The sequence below is a fragment of the Oculina patagonica genome, chromosome 6 (genome assembly GCF_052425735.1).
Source record: "Oculina patagonica isolate OP01 chromosome 6, crgOcupat, whole genome shotgun sequence".
NCBI classification, from domain to species: Eukaryota; Metazoa; Cnidaria; class Anthozoa; order Scleractinia; family Oculinidae; genus Oculina; species Oculina patagonica.
In genome coordinates this window covers 11,167,931-11,189,481 of record NC_135763.1, presented here as the reverse complement: position 1 = coordinate 11,189,481, position 21,551 = coordinate 11,167,931, and the positions used below count along the sequence as shown (strand labels likewise).

Below are 21,551 nucleotides of genomic sequence, written 5' to 3'. Positions count from 1 at the left end.
TATATTATTATAATACCAATAATTGCGAAATTTTATTTTCCTCAGCATCAAATAATTTAATTTACAAAAATACCAATAATTTTAATTATAAATATATATTGAAATTGTATTTTTCGAAGACATTCCTTTATTGAATTGTGTAGAAATAAAATTGTTAATTTGTTTCTTCTATACACTTTGCTCCATGTTCTCTGCCGTCTATTTCCAAGACTGACAAAAAAAAAAAATTAAAAAAAAAAAAAAAAAAAAAAATAAAAAAAAAAAAAAAAACCACAAAATACATGGAAAACCACACCACTGTCACCAGAGTTAAAAAAAAGCAAATAGCACAACCCAGTGACCGATCATTGGAAAACGAGAAATCTGTTAAGAGGCATCTACTGTTGATCGATACGGTATGCTCTCCCCGTGCGAGGCTCTGTGGCTGGTAATGAGCATGAAAACCATTAAACATAGTCATCAATAAATTTATATTTTATGTTTAATCAAACAGCCAATGGGTTTTGATGAACCAATTAGACTGCTCGCTCTCGGTTTCTATCGACTTTGATTGAGAGCGACCTTTGATAGAGAGCGAACAGTTTAATTATGTGTGTGTGTGTGTGTGTGTGTGTGTTTTTTTTTTTCAATAACCCGATGACTGTGCTCCTTGACTTTTTTAAACGACAAATAGCAGGAAATCAGTTTGTGGTTGCCTAGAAGCCAAACATATCCCTAGCTAGGGGAGAAAAAAAAAACAGGAACTTATAACTAACTGGGGAATTTTATGTATAGATACTGATGTCATTGGATAGCGCGCGCACTTTTCCATCTCTCGCGCACTGAAAGCGCACGCTTTCCCATCTCGCGCTTCTGTGACGCAGAATCTAACCATTGAAACGTCATTTTGTTTCTTTTCAACGCATTTTCACTGAGGAGCGGATCATTTTTGCTCTTTATCTGTTTGCGACTTTTCCTCCTGGTGAGGGAGGTTGGAGCGATTGCTAGCGCTGTGCATCAGTTGCAGCCTTCCACGGGGTTGGCCTGCCGCGAAAACAATAGACAAACAATCAATACACTAGCCCGCTTAAATATAAGGGGCAGATCAAGAGGATACTGAAAACGCTGTGAAAGTGGAGCAGATCAACCGTAGTAAGCGTCCAGGTATGAAATATTTCTTATTTTGTTTTATTTCTGAAGTGAATCTCTAAGCCAAGAGTCATTTTTGCGAAGAGAAAGACGACGAAGAAAGGATTTGTAAGATTTTGCCAGACAACGGGAAATCATGATAGAAACATTGAGGAAACTGACCACAACGATGATGCCATACATTGCGCGCGCTTGAATCAGAGACAAATTTACCTGTTATCTACTTTTCTTTTCGGCGTACAACATTCATGATCACTGTCGCTTGAGATGATAGACTTTTTCAACCTGCCTCCTGGCAGATTAGACTTAGACTTATCCCTATCCCCTTCGTCCCAAATCCCCATCCACTAAAAAACTATCACAAACAGGGAGCTCAGCTCGTACGTAGTTCCTCCCTACCCCGCTTCAGTAGGGAACAGATCCGACAGAGCCGAGCCATCAGTATTCACATTTTTTCTCCCGCGCAAAACGAATTTAAAAGATTGCCTTGCCTCAGAATAATCAGCGTGATTTCTTCCTTTTAAACAGAGGTATCATGCGTGCTAGCTAAGCCCATACAAAAGAGAATGAAGTATTCCCTGCTATTGGCTTAATGTCGTGCTTTTGGACCAAGAATTGAAGAGAGTCGCGCGTTTACGAGCGACACCAGACTGTCCACATCCAGTTCTCTCGCCGTTCTTTCCCCGCGCTCATTCGATCAGAAAAAATACGAGAAAATAGAGGGCTGCAGGTTGTTGACAAAAAAAAGTCTAGAGCGACACGCGCGCGTTGTCACCGTTGGAGTCTGTGTACTACTCTAGTTTCCAGCCTTCGCAGCCCGTCGAACAAAAACATGGTGGACACACGTGCAATCATGATGCAATTCTGAATATCTTTGTTTTTTGTCCACAAGGCAGTTTTCTGTCTCATTATTAGTTTCAGTGACTCTTTTATGATGTTAATAGTAGTCTAAATTCACAAATCTCGGCCTTTTATGATGGATACATCGACGAAAATCTTGAAGATTGATCAGCAAACTTTGAACGAAAACCGGCCTGAAGGTATGTGAAGCATTTACAGAAATTTTACTTTATATCATTGATCATCATTCTTATTTATCTTCACAAAAAGCTTTTATTTTAAACGTTGCATGCAAGAAACAAACAGTAACAGAGATTTGTGTTGTTTTAGAATAACATAAAGCGTTTTTGTTTTAGACAGTACCTCAGGTCTTGAAAGCATCCTTGATTCCGCTGTCAAGTCACTAAAAAGTGGAAATGTGATTGCTCTTCCAACTGACACCATCTATGGCGTTGCTGCGCTAGCACAGTCTACTGAAGCTGTCACCAAGCTGTATGAAATCAAGAAGCGACATGAGGAAAAACCGGTTGCTATCTGCGTGGGAAGACTGGAAGATGTTTATAAGTAAGACTAATTTTACTGAATGGTTACGTTGTTTTCTTCCCCCAAAGGCAAAGAATAAGCAAAAAGGTCAAAAACTAAATTATAGTCAACAGAAAGCCTATCAACAATTTGACATACATGAAGTGTGCCAAACTGTGTTGTGCTGTTTGTGACGTACCGTCGCTTGAATCTAATGTTCAACACATGCCAGTTTCGAAATGGTGGAAGGATTGGATATAATATTTGGAGACTTCTTCAGAGAAATTGATCTTGATCTGTGTCAAATGCGTACATCCCTTTCGAGAAAGTGGCAATCCAGGTTCAATTTCTAATTTGCCCGTACTTGTTTGTGGTAAACAATTTTAAGTGCGAATGTTCGTGTTACAGTCTGCTAAACTTCAAATGTTTGACGACCAATCAACCATACAATACATACTAGTTATGCAACGCTTTCGAGTGGTATACTATGGAATATCCCACGAGTCACTTGTATTTTCTCGGTATACACACGAGCCTTTAGGCGAGTGTGTATACCAAGAAAATACAAGTGACAAGTGGGATATTCCATAGTATACCACGAGAAAGTGTTGTGTAACTATTTTATACCATGCCATAGAAAATACGCTTACTAAATTTCGTCGAGAATACAATTCGCAGCGCATGATGGGAAGGTTGGGTCGAATACCGTCGAATATACAACGGCTTTCCTGTATTCTGATTGGCTGTATTTTCTATGGCATGGTATAAAATGCAATCTCAATCTTCTTGTCAGTGATTATTTAATTTTAACTGGCGAGGTAAATAAGGTTGCTATAGTAAATTAACTGATACTGCTGGGATAGCAGACTTGCTTAATGTACTGTTTGAGTTGGTTTGGTACAATCTCAGCCACAAAGAATAGTGGGAGTCCAAGGGGAGGGGGGAGGGGGCACAAACCAGAGAGTAAAGTGGGTAGGAATTTCTACTGGTGGTGGAGAAAGGAGAGTGGAAAGTGGGACTCTTATGATGGTGTGAACTGGGAGAAAATGGGAAAATATTTGTAACATAACATAATATTTTGCAATTAAAACAGAAAAAAGAAGTGGGAACCATAAGTAAAAGGTACAGGAAGTGGCAAAATCAGACCCCCCCCCCCCACACACTGCATCCTCTACCCCACCCCCACCCCCATATTATGAACTTACAACTATATGTTTGTTTTTATTTTTCTAGAAACCGATAAATCAGATCTTTGTTTTTGCTTGTGTTCGTTGACCTCCTCATAACCCTTAACTTGTTGATGTATAAACAGTGGCATCAGCAAATAAGATCTTTTCTTGAATTCTAGTCAAAAGCTAGTAATGAGAAACTGGTAACAAGGGTTAGCCTCCTTGAATGCCATAATTTATGTTATTTCTCTTGTTGTTTTAGATGGGGTAAAGTGACTGTAAGTCAAGAGATTCTCCAAGACTTGCTTCCTGGCCCAGTGACTCTTGTATTTGAACGAACTGATCAATTAAATCCTGGGTTAAACCCAACAACAAGGCTTGTAGGGATCAGAATTCCAGATCACTATTTTGTCCAGCAACTGAGTTTAAGATGTGAAGAACCACTTGCTCTTACAAGTGCAAATGTCAGCACAGTTGGGCAAAGCAGTTTAAAAATTGAGGTAAGTAATATATGGCCAAAAGGCCGTGTAACCTTGTATTTCCTAATGTACTGTAGCTTCTCTATGTAAGCAGAAAGGTTCTTAGGATTTGATAGACAGTGCCTGTAATCAGGAGCACATTACCTGGAGCATGCAACTTCCATATATCTGTGCAACAGCATTTTCAGAAGTAAAGTTATTTTTAGCCCAGCCTTTTCAGCAAAAATTACTGTTTCCCATGAAGTCAGCTACTGCTTTGTGAGGAAATACTAAAAATTATCGCTCGAAATACTGTCCAAACACTCCAAAGAAGTTTCCTCACATGTGTCTGCCATGTTAACTTCCCATGTGGATATTTTAATTTTAGCTTGATCTGACATTCTTGTAGGAGTTTAAAGAAATCTGGTCAAACCTGGATCTAATTCTTGATGGTGGAGTGCTTGGACTGACTGAACAATGCCGCAAAGGCTCAACTGTTGTTAACTTGTCAGTCCCTGGGAAGTTTTCTATCATCAGGGAAGGCAGGTAAATGGACAAAAAAAACCTATTTTCCTAATATCTTTTATAAATACAAACAAAACGTTAATTTACATATGTACATATCAAACCGCTTGCCATGCATAAACTACCAGTAGCAAGCAAAATTTAAGTCTAATTTTTCATCTGATATCATTTGAGGCCTGCCTCGTCCCCAGGCGTCCTCGTCTTTGGTCGTGCACGGTTCGCTTGGTGTTGTGGGACTGACGTGCACGGTTCGCTTGGCGTTCTGGGCCTGATGCTGACGGGGAAGCGGACGCCTGGCAGATCCTGTTCAGTTTCTTGGCAAAAATGTTCGGTTTCTCGTCAAAAGGCGTTTTAGCGCTTTAAACAAGTTTAACGGTCAAGAAATCAACACTGGGAGCTACGTGGAAGTTAGTACTGTCAACATGGGGATTTTGACGGCCTTTCGGATCGTTTTCGTTGCTCTATCGAGCCGATTCTTTTCAGCGTTCACTGAGGCTGGTTTCAGCAAAGCGGGGGTCCCCTTGCTTTAATCTAATGTTGGCGTGAAATCTAGCTCAAAATCAGCGATTTATCCGGAGAAATGGTATGAAATCTGAGCAGAAGATTGAACAGAGAAAATCCCACTTTGATTGCGAGAAGATCGTCAATGGCGGAGGGTAAAGAATCTCTGCTGTCGTTAGATAATTAAATTTTTTTATAAGCTTCGAACTGAGGGTAACTTTCGCTTCAATCGATGCCAGAGCTGGTTTGTTTCGTTTCTGAGCAGTGCTTAGCTTCCTTACATTTCGGTATACTTTTATTTGTACCTCTTGGCCGTTAAACTTCAGCTATAAAGTCTATAAGCAGCGCTCCAGAGAGAGCCGTTCAAGTGCTAACAAGTGTTTTATCAAATTAATGTTGTCCAACGTAGGAGATCTTATGAGAACATGACACATAAACAATTATAATGTGTGCTGATATTTTATTCTAGCTAGGTTAACCTCATAATTTACCTTTCTTGACAGAAAGTACAATTATTGAAATTTCAACTTTGCGTAGTTCTGTTTATTTCAGCACTTAATGTGTTAGTGACCAGAGGAGGCAGATCCTACTCAAAATTTCTTTTTACTGATTCAAGTGTTAATATCGAAATTACTCTCCGCTGATTAATTTGTGTGTTTCTCGTCACTGTACTGCTTGATAATGCATTGATACTGTAAGGAGAAATAAGGTTTTGGTCACTCTTTTGGAGGATTTAAGCAGGATAAGACTTTGACAAACTTGTAACAAAAAAAAATATAGTTTTTTCTAGTTGTAGTGTCACAGGGAGTGTTTTTTAGTAGGTGTTTTTAGAGAATGTGTGGCAAAACTTTATTCCTAAGGGTAACAAAACACTGGACTATGACAGACAGCAAAACTTAAATCATTTTTGCCGGTCCAAGAGTTTATGGCTGAGATAGTGTAGGAAAATAAATTGAGATGCCAGGCAATTTTACATCAAAGGGTTTGTTACTGACTCTTAAATGCATTTCATGTGAACATGGCAACTCCTGGCTAACCATATTCAATTTGATTAAAATAAATAAACCGGCAAACCTGAAGTTGCCACTTTTTCCCCAGTCTGCTAATAGCCCACTGCCTCTAGCAGTCTTGGAAAACAATTAAAACACTTTAAATGTTGAATGTATAATTTGCCTACCCTGCTGCTTTATACCCATGACAACAGCTGTTGTAAGAGAAAAAGATACCTTTTTACATTTTTAAAAATATTTTTAGTAGTACTGATTTTGCGAAACCATTCAGACATTTCCCTTCAATTTGCAAAAGTTATCTAGCCAGGAGGGTTTTACCTGCATGGCCTTAACCTACTGTGAATTTAAATAAGTTGTGCATGAGATAATCTGAGGATTACTGTTTGTACGACAATTTCCTTGGTGGTGCCCTTCATCTGATTGTGATCTAGACATAATAGTTAGCCTTCTCCTGAAAATTAACTTGATTGATTTTCTAAAGTGATTTACTACCCTCTTCAACCCTCCATGTACAGTTCACCCCAGCTCCTTTTGTAATTAGTTAATATCAAGTCAGTGGGAGCATAACAAAGGCCTTTAGACACCAAATTTGCAAGCACAAAGTAAACATTTCTTTTCAGTGGCTAAAAAAGTAAAGAATTTTACAAATACATGTACTATTTTAAATTTGTAAAGAATTACAGGAGAGTGATAAAAAATTAAGAGGGGTTTGTTACTAGAGTTATTTAGAATAGAATGATGGTGGGCCTTGGATGTCCAAAGACGCTAGCCTTGCATATTAATACATAAATATTTATGAGAAAAATTATCTTTCCATTTTTACAAAGCAAGATTTCAAGATGATCTTAAATCATATACCGCACATGAACCATTCTAAAAACTTCATGAAAACAGTGTCACATTCATCAGAAATGCTCTCTGCACCTGCCCCCAAATTAAAAGCCTGCATGGCATGGCATAGGGTACATTCCAAACAATTTAGTTGCCTCAGTTGCATTCACAGCATAAATGGCAGACTCACTGCCACAATGCTTAACAAAAAAATGTGTATTTATCCTTAATAAATTGTGGTTTAATGGGGGAAAAAGTCACCTACTGGCAATCAATAAAAAAAATTGCATTGAAAAAAAATTACAGTTATGATATCAAACATTTTTAATGTAATTTTTATTTTCAATTAATAAAACAACTATCAAAGGTTGTGCTTGATTACTGATAAGCAGCTCATTAACATTTTATTGAAGTAAACCAGAGATAGTAGAAATGACATCCCAAAGACAGATGAATTGTTATTTGTATCGATGGATTCATACTGTTGTTGCATTATCTTTGTCGCGTCTGGCTTAAATGAGCGTCCATGGAATAACTAAAAGGCAACTAACTCTCGGGCTCTACGAAAAAAATTCTACACAAAACAATAATGGAAAGGATAACTAATTTTCTTGTCATTTACACTCGGATTTACAAGACAACTTCGATAAACGGAAATGAGTACCTGTCTCTCTTGGAGTTCGGAAAATGTCATTAGACATTTCAACGTCTCTTTGCCGTAAAGGATTTAAAGCTTTTTTAACTTCACAGAGTGCCTCGTATGCTCCTCCTGGCTCTTCTCAAGCTGAGGTGGGACATGAAGCGTGCGAAAATGGTGGTGAAGTCCGTCGTCTTAATAAGAATATTTTTCATAAAAGATGTGTCCAAGGCGCTCTGTGCTGTAAAAATGCTAAATAGATGGCTCTTTTGCTGTTTTTAATACACATTTCAAGGTTGATGACATTTTGGTCCGCCATATTGAATGCAAGATCTGCCAGGCGCTCCGTGGCTCGCTCCCTAACCATCAATCCCCGCGCTCCCTGTTTTCCCGCCTTACCGCCTCAACGTCCGGCCAATCGGCGCCTGGGGACGAGGCAGATTTGAGGCCTCATCTTTTTATTTTTTAGGGAAGCAGTCCCCACCTTGTGTGTAAGCTTGGATTCAACACTGTAGGATCATGGTTTATTCAAGTCACAGTTTTACAAATGTTTTTATTTTGTTTATTCTGCAGTGCCTATAATCAGACAGTCAACATTCTTAGCGGCAAATATGGACTGGAGGATTGTCCTAGCTGATAACCATGCGTGTGTACAAATTTAAAATTATTACATGCCACTGTGCATGTTTAAAACAACAATTTATTTTAATTTGCACTTTTCTATACTTGGAATGTTGTATAGCTTTTAATAAATTTATTTCTATGTGATATGTCAGTGCTTTCTGTAACCTGTGGAGTGGTGGTCAAAAATGTTAAAGGCATTACCAATGTAAAGGCCTTTTGCATCTTTGACTCACATGACATATTGGTGAAAAACCAGGAATAAGAACAGTCAGAATTTATTGGAATTGCAGCTTATTAGGCTTTGGTTTATTAGGGTTAATATTTTCAAAATGATAAATGGGACATTTTCATTATTTATAGCTTTCAACAACTATGGTTATTATTTGCCGCACCACACATGTAACTCTGTTTCAAAATAATATTTCAATTGTTTTCTTTTTTATTATATTTATTATCAGCTTATTATAAAATTGCTAGATATAATTAATTATAGATTTGGTCAAACAGTTTATATAACCACTTTTTATGTACAAAAAAGATCAAACTTTCAAAATTTGCCAATACCAAAATAAAGTTTGTACATAAGTGAAACAATGTATTTATGTAGAGTTGCTTCAATCTATAGCTGCTTGTACATAGGTTTTAAATATAATCTTAGTGATACAATATTCATACTTCTGTGCACACTTTGAGGAATAAAACTGTTATTTGAACAGACTTGTGTTAGTTTGCTGTGAGTTTTATTTTAATTTAAGGTATCTAGTAAGTCAACATGACAGCCTGTTTTCGCCATCAAAACAAGCTATTTCTAGAAAGCTTTATGGTTGTTTTGTTTGGCTTCCTCACCACTAGTTTTTGAATTTTTTATTTATAATTTTTGACTTTATTACTTTCATTACAAGTATTTAATGTGGTAAATCAATCAATCAATCAATCAATCAGCAATCAATCAATCAGTCAGTAAGTCAAGCAAGCGATAGTAAGTCTGTGTTTGGTCCCACTGGCCCATCAGCCTGGAGCTCATCCTGGTTTCTGTAGCATTCAGTGACTTGAAGTAATCCTTCTGCTTGGCTTGATGGGATGTTGGTCTATTATAAATTTACATGTACCTTCAGCATTAAATTTGCTGATACAATTTATTATACACCTGGGTGTGAGAGGCACTATGAAAGATAAGTGTCTTGCCTAAGAACACAACGCAAGACCTTGGCCAGTGGTTGGGCTCAAACCCAGGCTGCTAAATCGGGAGTCCAGCACACTTACCATTAGGCTACCAAGTGTCAAAATCCATAGAATCTATAGGATGTTATTGAACTAATGGCTGAATCCATTTCCCAAACAGTGGCTTGTAATCATTCCTGAGTCCATACAGTGGACTCTTTTGACTTTGCTTTTTCAAGCCACCTTTGAAGTCGAACCAAAATTCAAAGTGAGAGAGAACTGAAATGTTTTCTTTACTATGTTTAAAATTAAGCAAATTGACAAAACCAATTTGTGAGTGGTCAATCCTAGCAGTTAAGAATCAATCAGCGACCTGATCAGAATGTTCATAATTTTCATCATAGACTAGCTTGCCAGTATTGTATGGGAGAGAGAGGGGTGGCTGCCCAATGGCAGGACAGTCCAAAAGCAAACAAAATCAAATGTTGAGCTTGTGTTTTGTGTATTCAGTAGCATTGAGGCAACATCCATTAGCAGTGTTTTAATACATACTAGTGGGAGTGAAGACCAACTTCTTCAAGCCTTTGAATAGAACCTTCACCCATGGTCTCCTGGAGGAAAACAAAGCCGAGTGGTGCAGCCACTGTGGCTTACATTTTTCCAGTAAGAGATGAATGAGGACAAGTCAGCGAGGGTGGCAAACTCAGACAAAATAAAACTGAAGTAAAACAAATTGGGGAAAACCTACCTTTCACTATTTTTTCAGACTTTCTGTAAGGTGGACCCCAAACAACAGAGTAAAAATACAAGATTTTATCCAAAATGTTTTATTTACTTTATCACACAGTGCAACAAACTGTATAACTGTACATGTGTGCTAAATGAGCGATAAATAATATTTAGGAGTCTTAAATGAGTACACCATGTACTCTCAATAAATAAAGCTATTGCATTATTCACTAACTGACAAAATTCACAAACCGTGTTAAATGTTGACGTAAAGAGACAACATACCCCTATGTAGAATAATATGATAACACTCAAAGACAACAAGATGAAACATTTAAATATTATAAAGAAACTAGTTTCAAATTTTATAGAGCTGTGAAATCCAGTGAAAGATATTTCTCCTAAGACCCGCAATTTCTGCAATACAAATTCAAAAAGATGGCAAAGCATCATGGTAACGGTAAACCAGTGGCCCTTTAAGTGATAATTTGCTAACACTAGACCACAGTTAACTCCCTCCTTAATGGACACATTCTCTCTACAGAAACCAGCTTTCATGACTATAAAATAGGCATGTGAAGAATGCTCCACATTTCGGTCATTTACCATCCTTCTTGAATTTGCTTTACAGAGAGTTCTTTTTTGTCTAGGCTCCTCATCCAAAACCTTGCCTACTTAGAGTATATTACTTTAAAGAGCTACTTTAAGAGTGTTAGTGCTAGTGCTGGTGAAGTGTACAAAATGGCAAAGTCAAGCCTGTAATTATTATCAAAAATAGTCAGAATACTAGTCATTAGTTTGGAAATATACATGTAATTCCAAACAAATCATTGGCTGTTTTCACAATTGGCATCTTATTATAAAGGATAACATGTTATGGCCACCTAGCTGACATAGGGGTTCATATGTTGACAAAAAATTTTTAACAAGCATCTTACCAGAGATGCCAACCCCCCTCCCCCCAAAAAAATCCCTTGCTGTTCTCCCCTCTGCCCCCCACCCCAACTAACTAAACGCTTAGAATAAGCTCGCATCTAGGGGTCTCACCCTGCCCCCCCCCCCCCCCCAACTCCTGGTAGGACAACTGTAACACTATTGTATTTACAAGTCTTTGGGTGGTAAGTCATTTTCAACATCAGTTGGGCATGGTACAAAAAATTTCCACCACTGACTTTTCTTCCCAAGGACCAAGTGAACGAAGCGAAACTTCCTTCGTTTGAATAGGCTGACATGCCAAATGCGGAGAAGCTCCTGAAATGACGTGGCCTTGGAAAAAGAGTCGTAGAAATCAACAATTGACATGTCTGCGAGCAGGAGAAAGGTTTGGAACAGGAATAATGCTGCAATGAAGCAGGTGATACCGACAGTGGGGGCAAATAAGATGGCGTATTCCTGTAATACTTCACAGCTTTCAGGCATCTTAACATCATCAAACTCTTTGAAAATCGAACCATCCGGTGATGAATAGCGATGCATAGCACTCAATTGCAAGTGAGGCACGCTCATCAAAGTTTCTTTAAGTTTCTTAACAGCAAGGCCAGACATGCAATTTACAAATGGGAAGTACGCCAGGTAACATGCGTACAAAAGCCCAAAGAATGCATATGTCAAGAAGGTAAAGTAGTAGACGTAGTTTCGGCGCCCGATGCAGTTGTTTGTGAAGGGACAGTGGTGGCACATCATTTCAACGCACGTATGACACCAGCTGCAATGATGTGTTCCAGCGCTTCGAACTCGTCTGCACTTTACACACATTTGATAGGTTTTTACGAAGCATCTATCACGGGTGTACTCATCCTGGCTTTGTGGATATCCCGGGCAAGTGAAGACGGTCATGTAGTAGTTGAAAACAGCGTTGGCCATCATGTAGAGGGTGAAAAATATGTGCCACCACCCTAGCAACGACGAGTATGGGTTTCCAGGAACATGGGCTTCTAGGTAAACAGAGAAAAACAGCCACAACAGAGCGGGGAAAATGATGCTGATCGGCACAATTTGTAGGTTGCTGATCACAGCTTGCGACGGCAACAGCGTCTTGAGTTTAGGAAACAGTCTTGGAAGGAATTGGAAAACAAAAACACCAATTATAACAACGACAATACTGACGCTCAAACCGATCACAACCAGCGCCATTTTGATCAACTTCAAAGTGCAAACTGAAAGAGTGTACCTGGTGACCAGTCAGTAAACTCGTTCCCAGGTCGAGCTGCGTGATCTCTTCTACAAGATGGCGTTTGTTTGGATTATAATTTTGTCTGTCGGACTTATTCAGGGCGTTTTTATCATAAGCAGCTTACAAACTTTCTTCCCTCGCGGGTCAAGAAAAACTTGGCTTTACAGGTTCCTCAAAGGATTGCAGATTACGCCTGTCTTGTTTATATTTGCTTCAGCAATTTGGTTTTTCTTCCTGGAGATTTTGCCAATAGAGGTTGCTCACCCCTATTCGTCGCTTCAAGGTGTTTGCTACATAATCACCGCGTGTTATCTTTGGCTAAACATGGTATTCAACTATTTGGCGGCCATGATTATTTCACCAGGCTATCCAGAAACGCGCCAAGAGCTCGAAGAAGACACTGACATTCATCTGGAGTCGCTGAAATTTTGCGCCAAGTGTTCACGTGTTCGAGATAAAGGCACTCACCACTGCAGTTCATGCAACTCTTGTGTGATGTTCATGTCGCATCACTGCCCTTTTACAAACAACTGCGTTGGTTTGAACAACTTTGCTCATTTTTACTTGTTCCTGATGCATTGTTGCTTGGGACTCGCATTTTCTGCGTACTGTACTTACACTCCATTCATGGTTTGCATGCTGAACTATACATCACCATACAGAGCTGGGATGTGTAGTGAACTTGGTGACTATGCCGTCATGTTCCTTGTGGTCAGCTTCCTGCTACTTTTTATCTCGATGATGTTTTGCTTTCATACTTTTCTCCTCATCGTAGACATGTCTATGATTGACTTTTTGAAAACCTGTCAAAAACTAACGTGCAAGGACTGGTTGAAAGTCATTTTGATTGACAGGTGTCTGCGTAGAAAGAAAGTGCTGTTAAGGAAGCTCATGCTGTATAGGAGAGAAAAATGGTGGAAGTTTTTTATACCGGGATTTAATGAAATCCCTGAACTTCTTCCACCTGACGAATTCCTGGTTTAAAACAATGCCAATGTTATGAAGGTTTATTACTGTTGAATCTCTCTAATACGGACACCCCAGGGGAGTACTCGGAATTTCAAGTGACGGGGATGATCGAATGGGGGCAAAAATCAAGACCCAAAATAATTCCTAGGGCTTCCAACAAAACCCAAAAAATCCCAAGACCAAAAATTAGCCCCCCAAAAATCAACAGCAAAACACATTTGTTTGTACTAATTTGCAGAACTACACAGCCAAGGCCCTACCACGAATGTTAAGATTGTTTGTAATACCCCAAAAAATCCCCACTTAGATAAAAAATACTTGCCAAATTTTTCTACCCAAAAAATGCCAGAGCCGAAAATTACAAACCCAAAAAAGATTCCTTTGATCATCCCCGTCATTTGAAATCCCGAGTACCCCCCTGGGACAGACACCAAAGGAACAGCAAAAGAGGATGATCCTAGCACTAGGATCATCCTAGCGCTAGGGCTAGATGCAACCCTTCACATGTAAACTGAAAGCTGAAAACATATGGTGCTCGGATGATCCTAGTACTAGGATGATCCTTTCACTAGGATCATTTTATTTTACATGAAAGGAGGATGATCCTAGTGCTGGGATCATCCTCTTTCCATGTAAAAGGCCCCTTAGAGAGGTGTCTGTATTATAGAAGTCACCACGATGATGTCACTTTAATTACCACTGACAGTTTGAACTGTTTAGTAACTAAAATAAGACCCACACTCATCTTTTAACTGCGTCTAAATTGATTAATACATGTATGCAGCACTGAGACACACTGTCTATAAGTAGAGTACTACATTGCACATCTCAGCTACATGTATCATATATTAAAGAACCAGTGTTTGCAAACACAATGATCTTCAACACAATGCTGAAATGTTAAACAGTAAGCACAATTCTAAAAACATCTCTGTTGTTTTTGTAACCACAAACAGGAAATTGAATTACATACGCAACTTGTCATCACCTGATCCCCAGAGTGTCAAAAGAGGTCAAAAGGGTCTTTCAAGAGGGTAGCAAAGGGGGGTTCGTGATCCCATTTCATATACAAACTTTAACCAATTTCAAATATCACGTTGACTTTTCTACCTATTTTCACGCATCAAGGTATAATTTTTGCCCTTTTTTCACGCGCCACGGTCTAATTTTCGCCCTTTTCACGTGTCATGCACTTTCACGTGTAGCCCTTTGCTACCCTCTTTCAAGGGTTTTTTTCTGTGTTGACAGTATGGTAGCCCCATCAAGAGAAGTGTTTGATAAAACCAAGTCTTATTTATAATGAACTTGTATAAAGATTGAAGTCAAGTCTGTCTATAGTTTTGTTGTATTTATCAAACAGCCATGCCAATAAACTGCCTTCTTGTGGCAAAATTTCTGTGTGGGATCAGTTGGGGAGAGGTGACAAAAGAGTGAAAACCAAGCATTTTCTAAATGCTTACAATATTGAAGCAGATGTAAAATTCTGAATGAAAGCCCAATTTAATACCCCGGTAAAAGCCCTTTCTTCTAAGCTAAAAACAATTTGATGAAGATAATTTAGTTTTCTCTCTGCCCCACCCCACCTCCTATCAGCATGCTCTTCTCCAGAGAAGCTATCATTAAAACTAGAGAAAAAAACATCCGTGCAAAAAGGGCAAAAAACAACAACAACCAAAAAATACCCAGAAATATTGTCAAAACGTTCTTGGACGCGCATTGCAAACTCTCTCGGGGAGGGTGTCGGGTCAGCTTTTGCATGCCACCCCTCAGGAAATCACGGTCCACCCCGCAATTTTAGTGAAGCACGTTTTCCGGCTAAGCGAAGCGTGCTTTTGCAGTCTTGCATGCTGTTGTACTGATTTCACTGTCAAGTTTGTATCAGTGATTCATCGAAGCGGCTTTTTATCATTTTGTATAGTTTATTCTACACTATGGAGCCTCAAATGCTCGTAAACCAAGGCCTCAGCGAGAGCGTTGCGCAACGCATGTCTGAAATCTTCACTTGTGGGCTTCTTTCGCCCGAGGAACTCGATGACAGAGCATTCGAAGCTCTTCGAGAATTCAACCAAGAAGGCGCTCTAGAAGTGTTGGATCAGTTTGCAAATAGCGATTTGTCACATGTGCAGAACAAGAGCGCTTTCCTCTGCGGAGTGATGAAAACTTACGTGACAAAATCTGCGACGAGCGGCGAAGCCACAAGCAACGAAGCGACGAGCAGAGCGGATGAAGGCAAAGTCAAGGCTTTACTGGACAGGACTGGCTATACGTTAGATATCACCTCGGGACAGAGGAAATATGGAGGGCCACCGCCTGGCTGGAATGGACCTATGCCTGGTACAAGTGGTAGCGATGTAAGTGAAGTTTTTTGAGCTTTTTTTCTTGACTTCAGTGCTTTGAAATCGTCAGTTATCAGTCGTGGCATGGTTCATAAAAATTATAAGCTTATAAGTTTTATAAACGGCCATTAGGACACAGCGATCATTTTCTGGCATTCAATCTTCTCTATTAAGTTACGTTTAAGTTTTCTTCTCGAAATGAAGAGTTGTATATTATTTAAAAGGTGTAGATCTATCGAGATGAACAAGTGAAGTATGCCTAATGTAAGAAATCCGTTTAGTTTGAAAATATCTAGATCAAAGAAATGCCATACAGATGTTGGAGAGCTGCAATTTTGCAATTTATCATGCTAAATGTGAACTCAAACAAAGAGAGAGTTATTATTGAATAAGCCGCAGCAGTTCGACCAGGCTTTTGAAATTTGCAGTGTCATCTCACTGCTTGTTGATCTGCCCCATATCCACAACTTTTTTTTTTTAAAAAAAGAATATTTATTGATAGTTGTTTTGAAAAGGGTTGTCATGTATTCAACATTGCTCAAAGGTATTATTTGTGGAGGTAGTTTACTTTTGCTTGATTGAAGCTTGTAGTGCCTTAGTGTGATGGAAGGAGAAACCATGAATCTTGATGATTGCAGATCCACGATTTCTCTTTCTGTTGCACAAAAACACCCTACTCATGTAACATTACCATTCAACCCCGGTAACTCGAATTCTGAAGGGAAACGAAAAACAGTTTGAGTTGGTGGGGTTTCGAGTTATCGGGGTCGATTGAATATTTAATTTACCAAGTTAATAATTGATAGTTTACTGATTTTTCAGCATTTCAGTATACAGTACAGTGCAAATTAAACCTATCTCGTCAGAAACTCTAACACGATCATAGATTCTTATGATACGAGAGGAAAATGGCTGTCAAATACGTGATCTGTTCATTTAATCAATGGGCATAAGTGGCGAGTTGCAAGAACTGAAATTCGAGTTATCGGGGTAAATTTTACCCAAATTTTGATCAAGGGAAACTAAATTTAGTTCGAGTTAGCGGGGTTTTCGAGTTATCCGAGTTCGAGTTAACCGAGTAAAAATGACTGAAAAATGAGGTCAAATCCAAGGAAAATGGTAGTTTGTTCGAATTAGCGGGGTTGTTCGAGTTATCCGTGTTCGAGTTACCGGGGTTCTACTGTATTATGACAATCTTTCTTGAAACCTTATGCATGTTAACATCAGACTGGTCAGTATCACCACCAAACTTGTAAATTTTATCATGAATAAATTCCCTAAAATGCAGCAATAATGAATTCAGAACAATACCTCATGAAAAACTGCATGAAGGAGGCAGAGGGTTGAGTATAACTCCGGTAAACCAGGCTTGGTAGTGTTTTTTTCTCTCCCAGTGCTAACAAGTTTGCATAGTAAACCTCAATGAAATTATAATTAAATTGAATCTCATTTGTAACTTTCTTTGCTTACAGAAAGGTTGCTGTCAGGTCTTTGTTGGAAAGATCCCTCGCGACTGCTTTGAAGATGAGATCATTCCGCTCCTTGAAGATTGTGGTCAGGTCTACGACTTCCGTCTGATGATGGACCCCGAATCAGGGCTAAACAGAGGATTTGGTTTTTGTACATACACAACCAAAGCTGGAGCACAGAACGCAGTCAAGAAGCTTGATAACAAAGAAATCAGACCGGGAAAGAAGTTGGGAGTTTGTGTCTCGGTCGCAAACAATCGTCTCTTCGTTGGTTCCATTCCGAAGAGCAAATCCAAGCAAGAAATTTTCGATGAATTTTCAAGAGTTACTTCAGATCTGACTGATGTGATTGTTTATCTGTCGCCCGAGCAAAAGGGAAGAAACAGGGGCTTCGCCTTTTTGGAATACGAAAGCCACAAAGCAGCAGCATTGGCAAAGCGCCGCCTTCAGTCTGGGAAGGTGTACGTCTGGGGGATGACTGTTGCTAAAGTTGAATGGGCTGATCCCCAAGAAGAACCAAATGACGAGGTTATGGCCAAGGTAAGTGTATGAGAGTTTTGTTTACACCTGCTTTCAGTGTTACGTGAATAGTGGCTATTTTTCTACAACCTTCTTTCAACATTGTCTTTTGACATGCTGTTTGAAAGGAGCCAATCAAAACTGAAGCATACCGGTGTTGGCTTCATCCAAATAAGCCCGCAAGTTCAGAAGGTCATGCTAGTGGGCTGTGATTGCCAGATTTTGTTCGTCTTGTTTGTTTAGCATGTTGAAAGATGGATGTTGATAGAAAGCCGCTATGCAAGTAACACTGTCAGAAAGTGGTTGTAAGCTCAGTTTTGATTTGTCTGTGCAAGTAAAATCCAAAGCAACAGAACAAAGCTTAAACAAAATTTACATAATTTCATATTTCATTGAGAAGCACTACTTGTTCAACCTTTATAACTTCAGTATGAGTTTAGAGTTATTCATACACTGTACTCTGACATTAAAGGAGCTACATCAGGTTCTTAAAAAATTTAAACAGAATTTTCAGGTTGTTATAATATGTATCTTAATGATGCTCTAGCTTAGTTATCCTCTTTTTTTGACATTAGATCTTTAATTAGAAATTTTCTTTACATTCACCAGTAGTTTGTATCCTGAGCAAGACATATAAACCAATGAAGTGAATAACGTGTTAGGTTGTGATGGTGAGGAAGTCACTCAGGCTCAATTTTTTTAAAATGTCTTTTAGGTGAAGGTGGTCTATGTTCGAAACCTCTCTCCAAACATTTCAGAAGAGAAACTGCAGGAAGAGTTTGGCAAGTTTGGAACTGTTGAAAGAGTAAAAAAAATCAAAGATTATGCTTTTGTTCACTTCACTGAGCGCCAGAATGCATTAAATGCCATCCAATCACTCGACAGTCAGCTCTGGGATGAGATTGCTATAAGCGTGTCCCTGGCAAAGCCCCAACCTGCCAACAAGGACAACAAACGACGAGGAGGCCCCGGAATGGGTGCAGGTCCTCGTGGCAACCAACCACGTGGTGGAGGGCCAAGGGGTAGAGGTCGTGGTAGAGGTGGTGGTGGATATGACCAAGGGTATGGTAACAGTGGCGGGTACGACTCGTATGGCGGTGGAGGCTATGATGATGGGAATAGTTATGGTGGTTATTATGAAGACAACAGCTATGGGGGAGGTGGTGGGTATGGAAGTAGCTATGGTGGTGGCTATGGCGGTGATGAATATGGTGGTAGTGGTGGAAGAGGGGGCTACTCCAGTCGAGGTGGAGGAAGAGGCGGTCCAAGGGGCTCGTACTCCCGTGGAGGTCAAGGTGCACCTAGCAGAGGTGGACCAAGAGGTGGCGGCAGTGGTGGTGGCGGCTTCGGTCGTGGAGGTAGAGGCTCACGTGGTGGTCCTCCAAGAGGAAGGGGTGGGGAAGGTGGCGGAAGGGGCTTTGGTGGCCCACAAAAGCGCAAGTTTGGTGGTGACAGCTATCAAGGGGGTGGTGGCTATTCCGAACCAAAGAGGCCGTATGTTGATTACAGCCACCAGTATGGCCAGCAGGAGACACAGCAGCAGTGGGGCCAAGACTACAGCTACAGTGACCAGGGTGATCAACAGTGGCACCAAGACAGCTGGTCTCAACAGCAGTGGTAGAGATTGATCAGATTGGCAGCCATTCAACCTATCCAACCAGATTTATGATGAATTGATCCAATTGTTTTGTTTGGAGCCCAATCATTTCTTTATCTTTGATTGGATTGGAAGCTGCGTCAAACTTAAAGAAAACGGCACATCATTTGATGTCACGTTTTGTTCTGTTTTTAGTAAAACATCCTGCATCGCAAATGCATTCAAAATACTTTAAAAATTGATACCGTCAGAACGTAAGAGTTAAAAAGTCCAAAACAAAATTGTGTAGCATTTCCCATACCTGTGTAGTTCACTCCAAAGTGTATTTTCAACTTATTTCATCAAATTTCAAATTCTACTTTTTAAGTTTTAATTAAGAACAAGCACCTTACTCCAAATTAGATTAGAAAAAGGTAAAACCTTAAGGATTGCAAAGCTTTGACAAATTTAGTTGGTTAAATAACATTCATTTAATTAATTAGTCAAATAAAATTGCTTTTACAAAAATTGGCCAGCAACCAATGTTGGCTTAAAATTGTATGTTGTCATTTGCTGTCTCCAAAATGAAGAATAAAATCATCGTGAAATTGCCTCAAGAAATCAAAAGAAGAATATCATGATGAACCAAGAAAATCATGATGAAATTGCATCAAGAAATTTGAAGAAAGTGCTGATGAAATTACAGGGAGAAATTTGAAGAAAGTTGTGATGAAATTGCATCAAGAAATTTGAAGAAATTCATGATGAAATTACATCAAGAATTATTTTAATGTCATGATGAAATTGCATAAAAAAAATATTACATCAAAAGATTCAACATTTTACTTCTAAGGCTCAGCAGAGTGGCGTTATGATGCGGTAAGTGGTGTAATATTTGTGGTTCTAATCTAGCAGTGTCTGTAGACCTCTACTTCTTTCCATCTTCTTTCCTTCAGTAATGCACCACGACTAGTCAGATTTTATTATCTACAGTGATGGGAAATCTGAATGGAACGTTGAAAAATGGACATTCAGAGTTAAAAAGGAAGGCTGTTCTAGTTCTAGCTGCCTAATGCTATTGAAACCAAGAGTAAAGTGCTGGCCAAATGTCAAAAAAAACAACAACAACACTCCAGAAAGGACATAAACATCACATCCACCCCGCCCCCCTTATGTCCACAAAGCCTTTACACCCCTCCCAATGTGTACTCAAACCCATCACACCCACCCCTGTACCCATGTGTGCACACACCCATCACATTTAAGCTCTGGGTTCACACCCCCCATCATACTCCACCCTTGCATATGCACACATTTATAACGCCCCTGCATTCACAAGGCACACCCATTTGAAAATGTCTGTATACAACTGTAGTTCACCCTTTAACTCCCAAGAGTACCAAGCTTATAATTGAAACAAAAAGACCGAAATAATAAATATTGAAAAGAAATGGCACAATAAAAATCATAAGGCACGATACAGTGTAACAGCTTTCATTTCAGTGGTCACATCTCCTGGTTTGACCTGCAGACTTGAAAGTTAGAATGCTGACAAACTGGTTATTCCTAAAGGAGCACCCTGTGCACTCCAAATTTTGCCACAATGACCTAACAGAGGTTTTTCTTTTTAAAAAATTCTTTTCTGTTAACATGGCTCATATAGGTGTTGAAAAGTCCTCAAATTAAAAAAAAAGGTTTTCACCTAAAAAATCTTGATTTTTAACGAAAAGTCCTCGTGTTTAATTGAGAAGTCCTTGACTGCTTGCGGCTAAGGAGAGGAAAAACCCCGCAATATTTTGCAGTTGAAAGATGACGGGTGTAGCAATGGACTTAATAAAAACCAAAACATTTTCTGGCACAGAAAGTCGCTTTTGTGGATATCGGATTTCTCTGATTATGAGGAAACGAATTCCTTGAATATTGGTATATTTCCCTTGAAAAGTCCTTGTTATACATACCTTATCTTACTAATTTTCGCGAGCACTAATTTTCGCGATTTCAAAATAATCTCGAAATTTAATCTGCGCGAAAAAAACATTGCGCGAAATTTGAACACGCGAAAATTAATACCATATAAATCAAAACAGCAAACATATGAAATGTTTGGAACTGCAACTATCTTCCTTTGAAAATATATTTCCGTCTTGTAAATAATAAAGATGGTAAATTTTAAGCTCGGTGATAAATAATAAAGAGGAATTTTACAACAATGACACGAGCATGGGACAAAGATAAATTCTGAGTCCCCGACGGGAATCGAACCCATAGCCTCCCAGATACCGGTTGGGCGCTCTAACCAACTGAGCTACGAGGGACTCGTGGTGAGCTGGGCCATTTACTAGGTTGATATGTGACACGCGTCCTGCATACTGCT

At 39.3% G+C, this 21,551-nt stretch overlaps 4 protein-coding genes across 4 annotated transcripts; 3 read left to right on the top strand and 1 right to left on the bottom strand.

Annotated features, from left to right (window-relative positions):
* The first annotated feature begins 1,554 nt into the window (after nucleotides 1-1,554).
* Nucleotides 1,555-8,934, top strand: LOC144658696 (threonylcarbamoyl-AMP synthase-like). Its single transcript, XM_078519172.1, has 5 exons — nucleotides 1,555-2,168; nucleotides 2,325-2,532; nucleotides 3,922-4,159; nucleotides 4,527-4,663; nucleotides 8,195-8,934. The coding sequence occupies exons 1-5, from the start codon at nucleotides 2,102-2,104 to the stop codon at nucleotides 8,256-8,258; spliced, it is 714 nt and encodes a 237-aa protein (XP_078375298.1). The 5' UTR covers nucleotides 1,555-2,101; the 3' UTR covers nucleotides 8,259-8,934.
* A 1,024-nt stretch (nucleotides 8,935-9,958) lies between these two features.
* Nucleotides 9,959-12,283, bottom strand: LOC144658704 (putative ZDHHC-type palmitoyltransferase 8). The gene is made up of 2 exons (XM_078519179.1): nucleotides 10,260-12,283; nucleotides 9,959-10,017 (listed from the first exon to the last, which is right to left on the bottom strand). The coding sequence occupies exon 1, from the start codon at nucleotides 12,266-12,268 to the stop codon at nucleotides 11,237-11,239; it is 1,032 nt and encodes a 343-aa protein (XP_078375305.1). The 5' UTR covers nucleotides 12,269-12,283; the 3' UTR covers nucleotides 9,959-10,017; nucleotides 10,260-11,236.
* On the top strand, nucleotides 12,096-14,661 carry LOC144658690 (palmitoyltransferase ZDHHC15B-like). Its single transcript, XM_078519160.1, has one exon. The coding sequence runs from the start codon at nucleotides 12,363-12,365 to the stop codon at nucleotides 13,290-13,292; it is 930 nt and encodes a 309-aa protein (XP_078375286.1). The 5' UTR covers nucleotides 12,096-12,362; the 3' UTR covers nucleotides 13,293-14,661.
* A 408-nt stretch (nucleotides 14,662-15,069) lies between these two features.
* LOC144658983 (heterogeneous nuclear ribonucleoprotein Q-like) lies at nucleotides 15,070-19,442 on the top strand. The gene is made up of 3 exons (XM_078519505.1): nucleotides 15,070-15,628; nucleotides 17,086-17,622; nucleotides 18,317-19,442. Exons 1-3 carry the CDS (start codon nucleotides 15,209-15,211, stop codon nucleotides 19,220-19,222), a joined length of 1,863 nt encoding a protein of 620 aa, XP_078375631.1. The 5' UTR covers nucleotides 15,070-15,208; the 3' UTR covers nucleotides 19,223-19,442.
* Nucleotides 19,443-21,551: the final 2,109 nt, after the last annotated feature.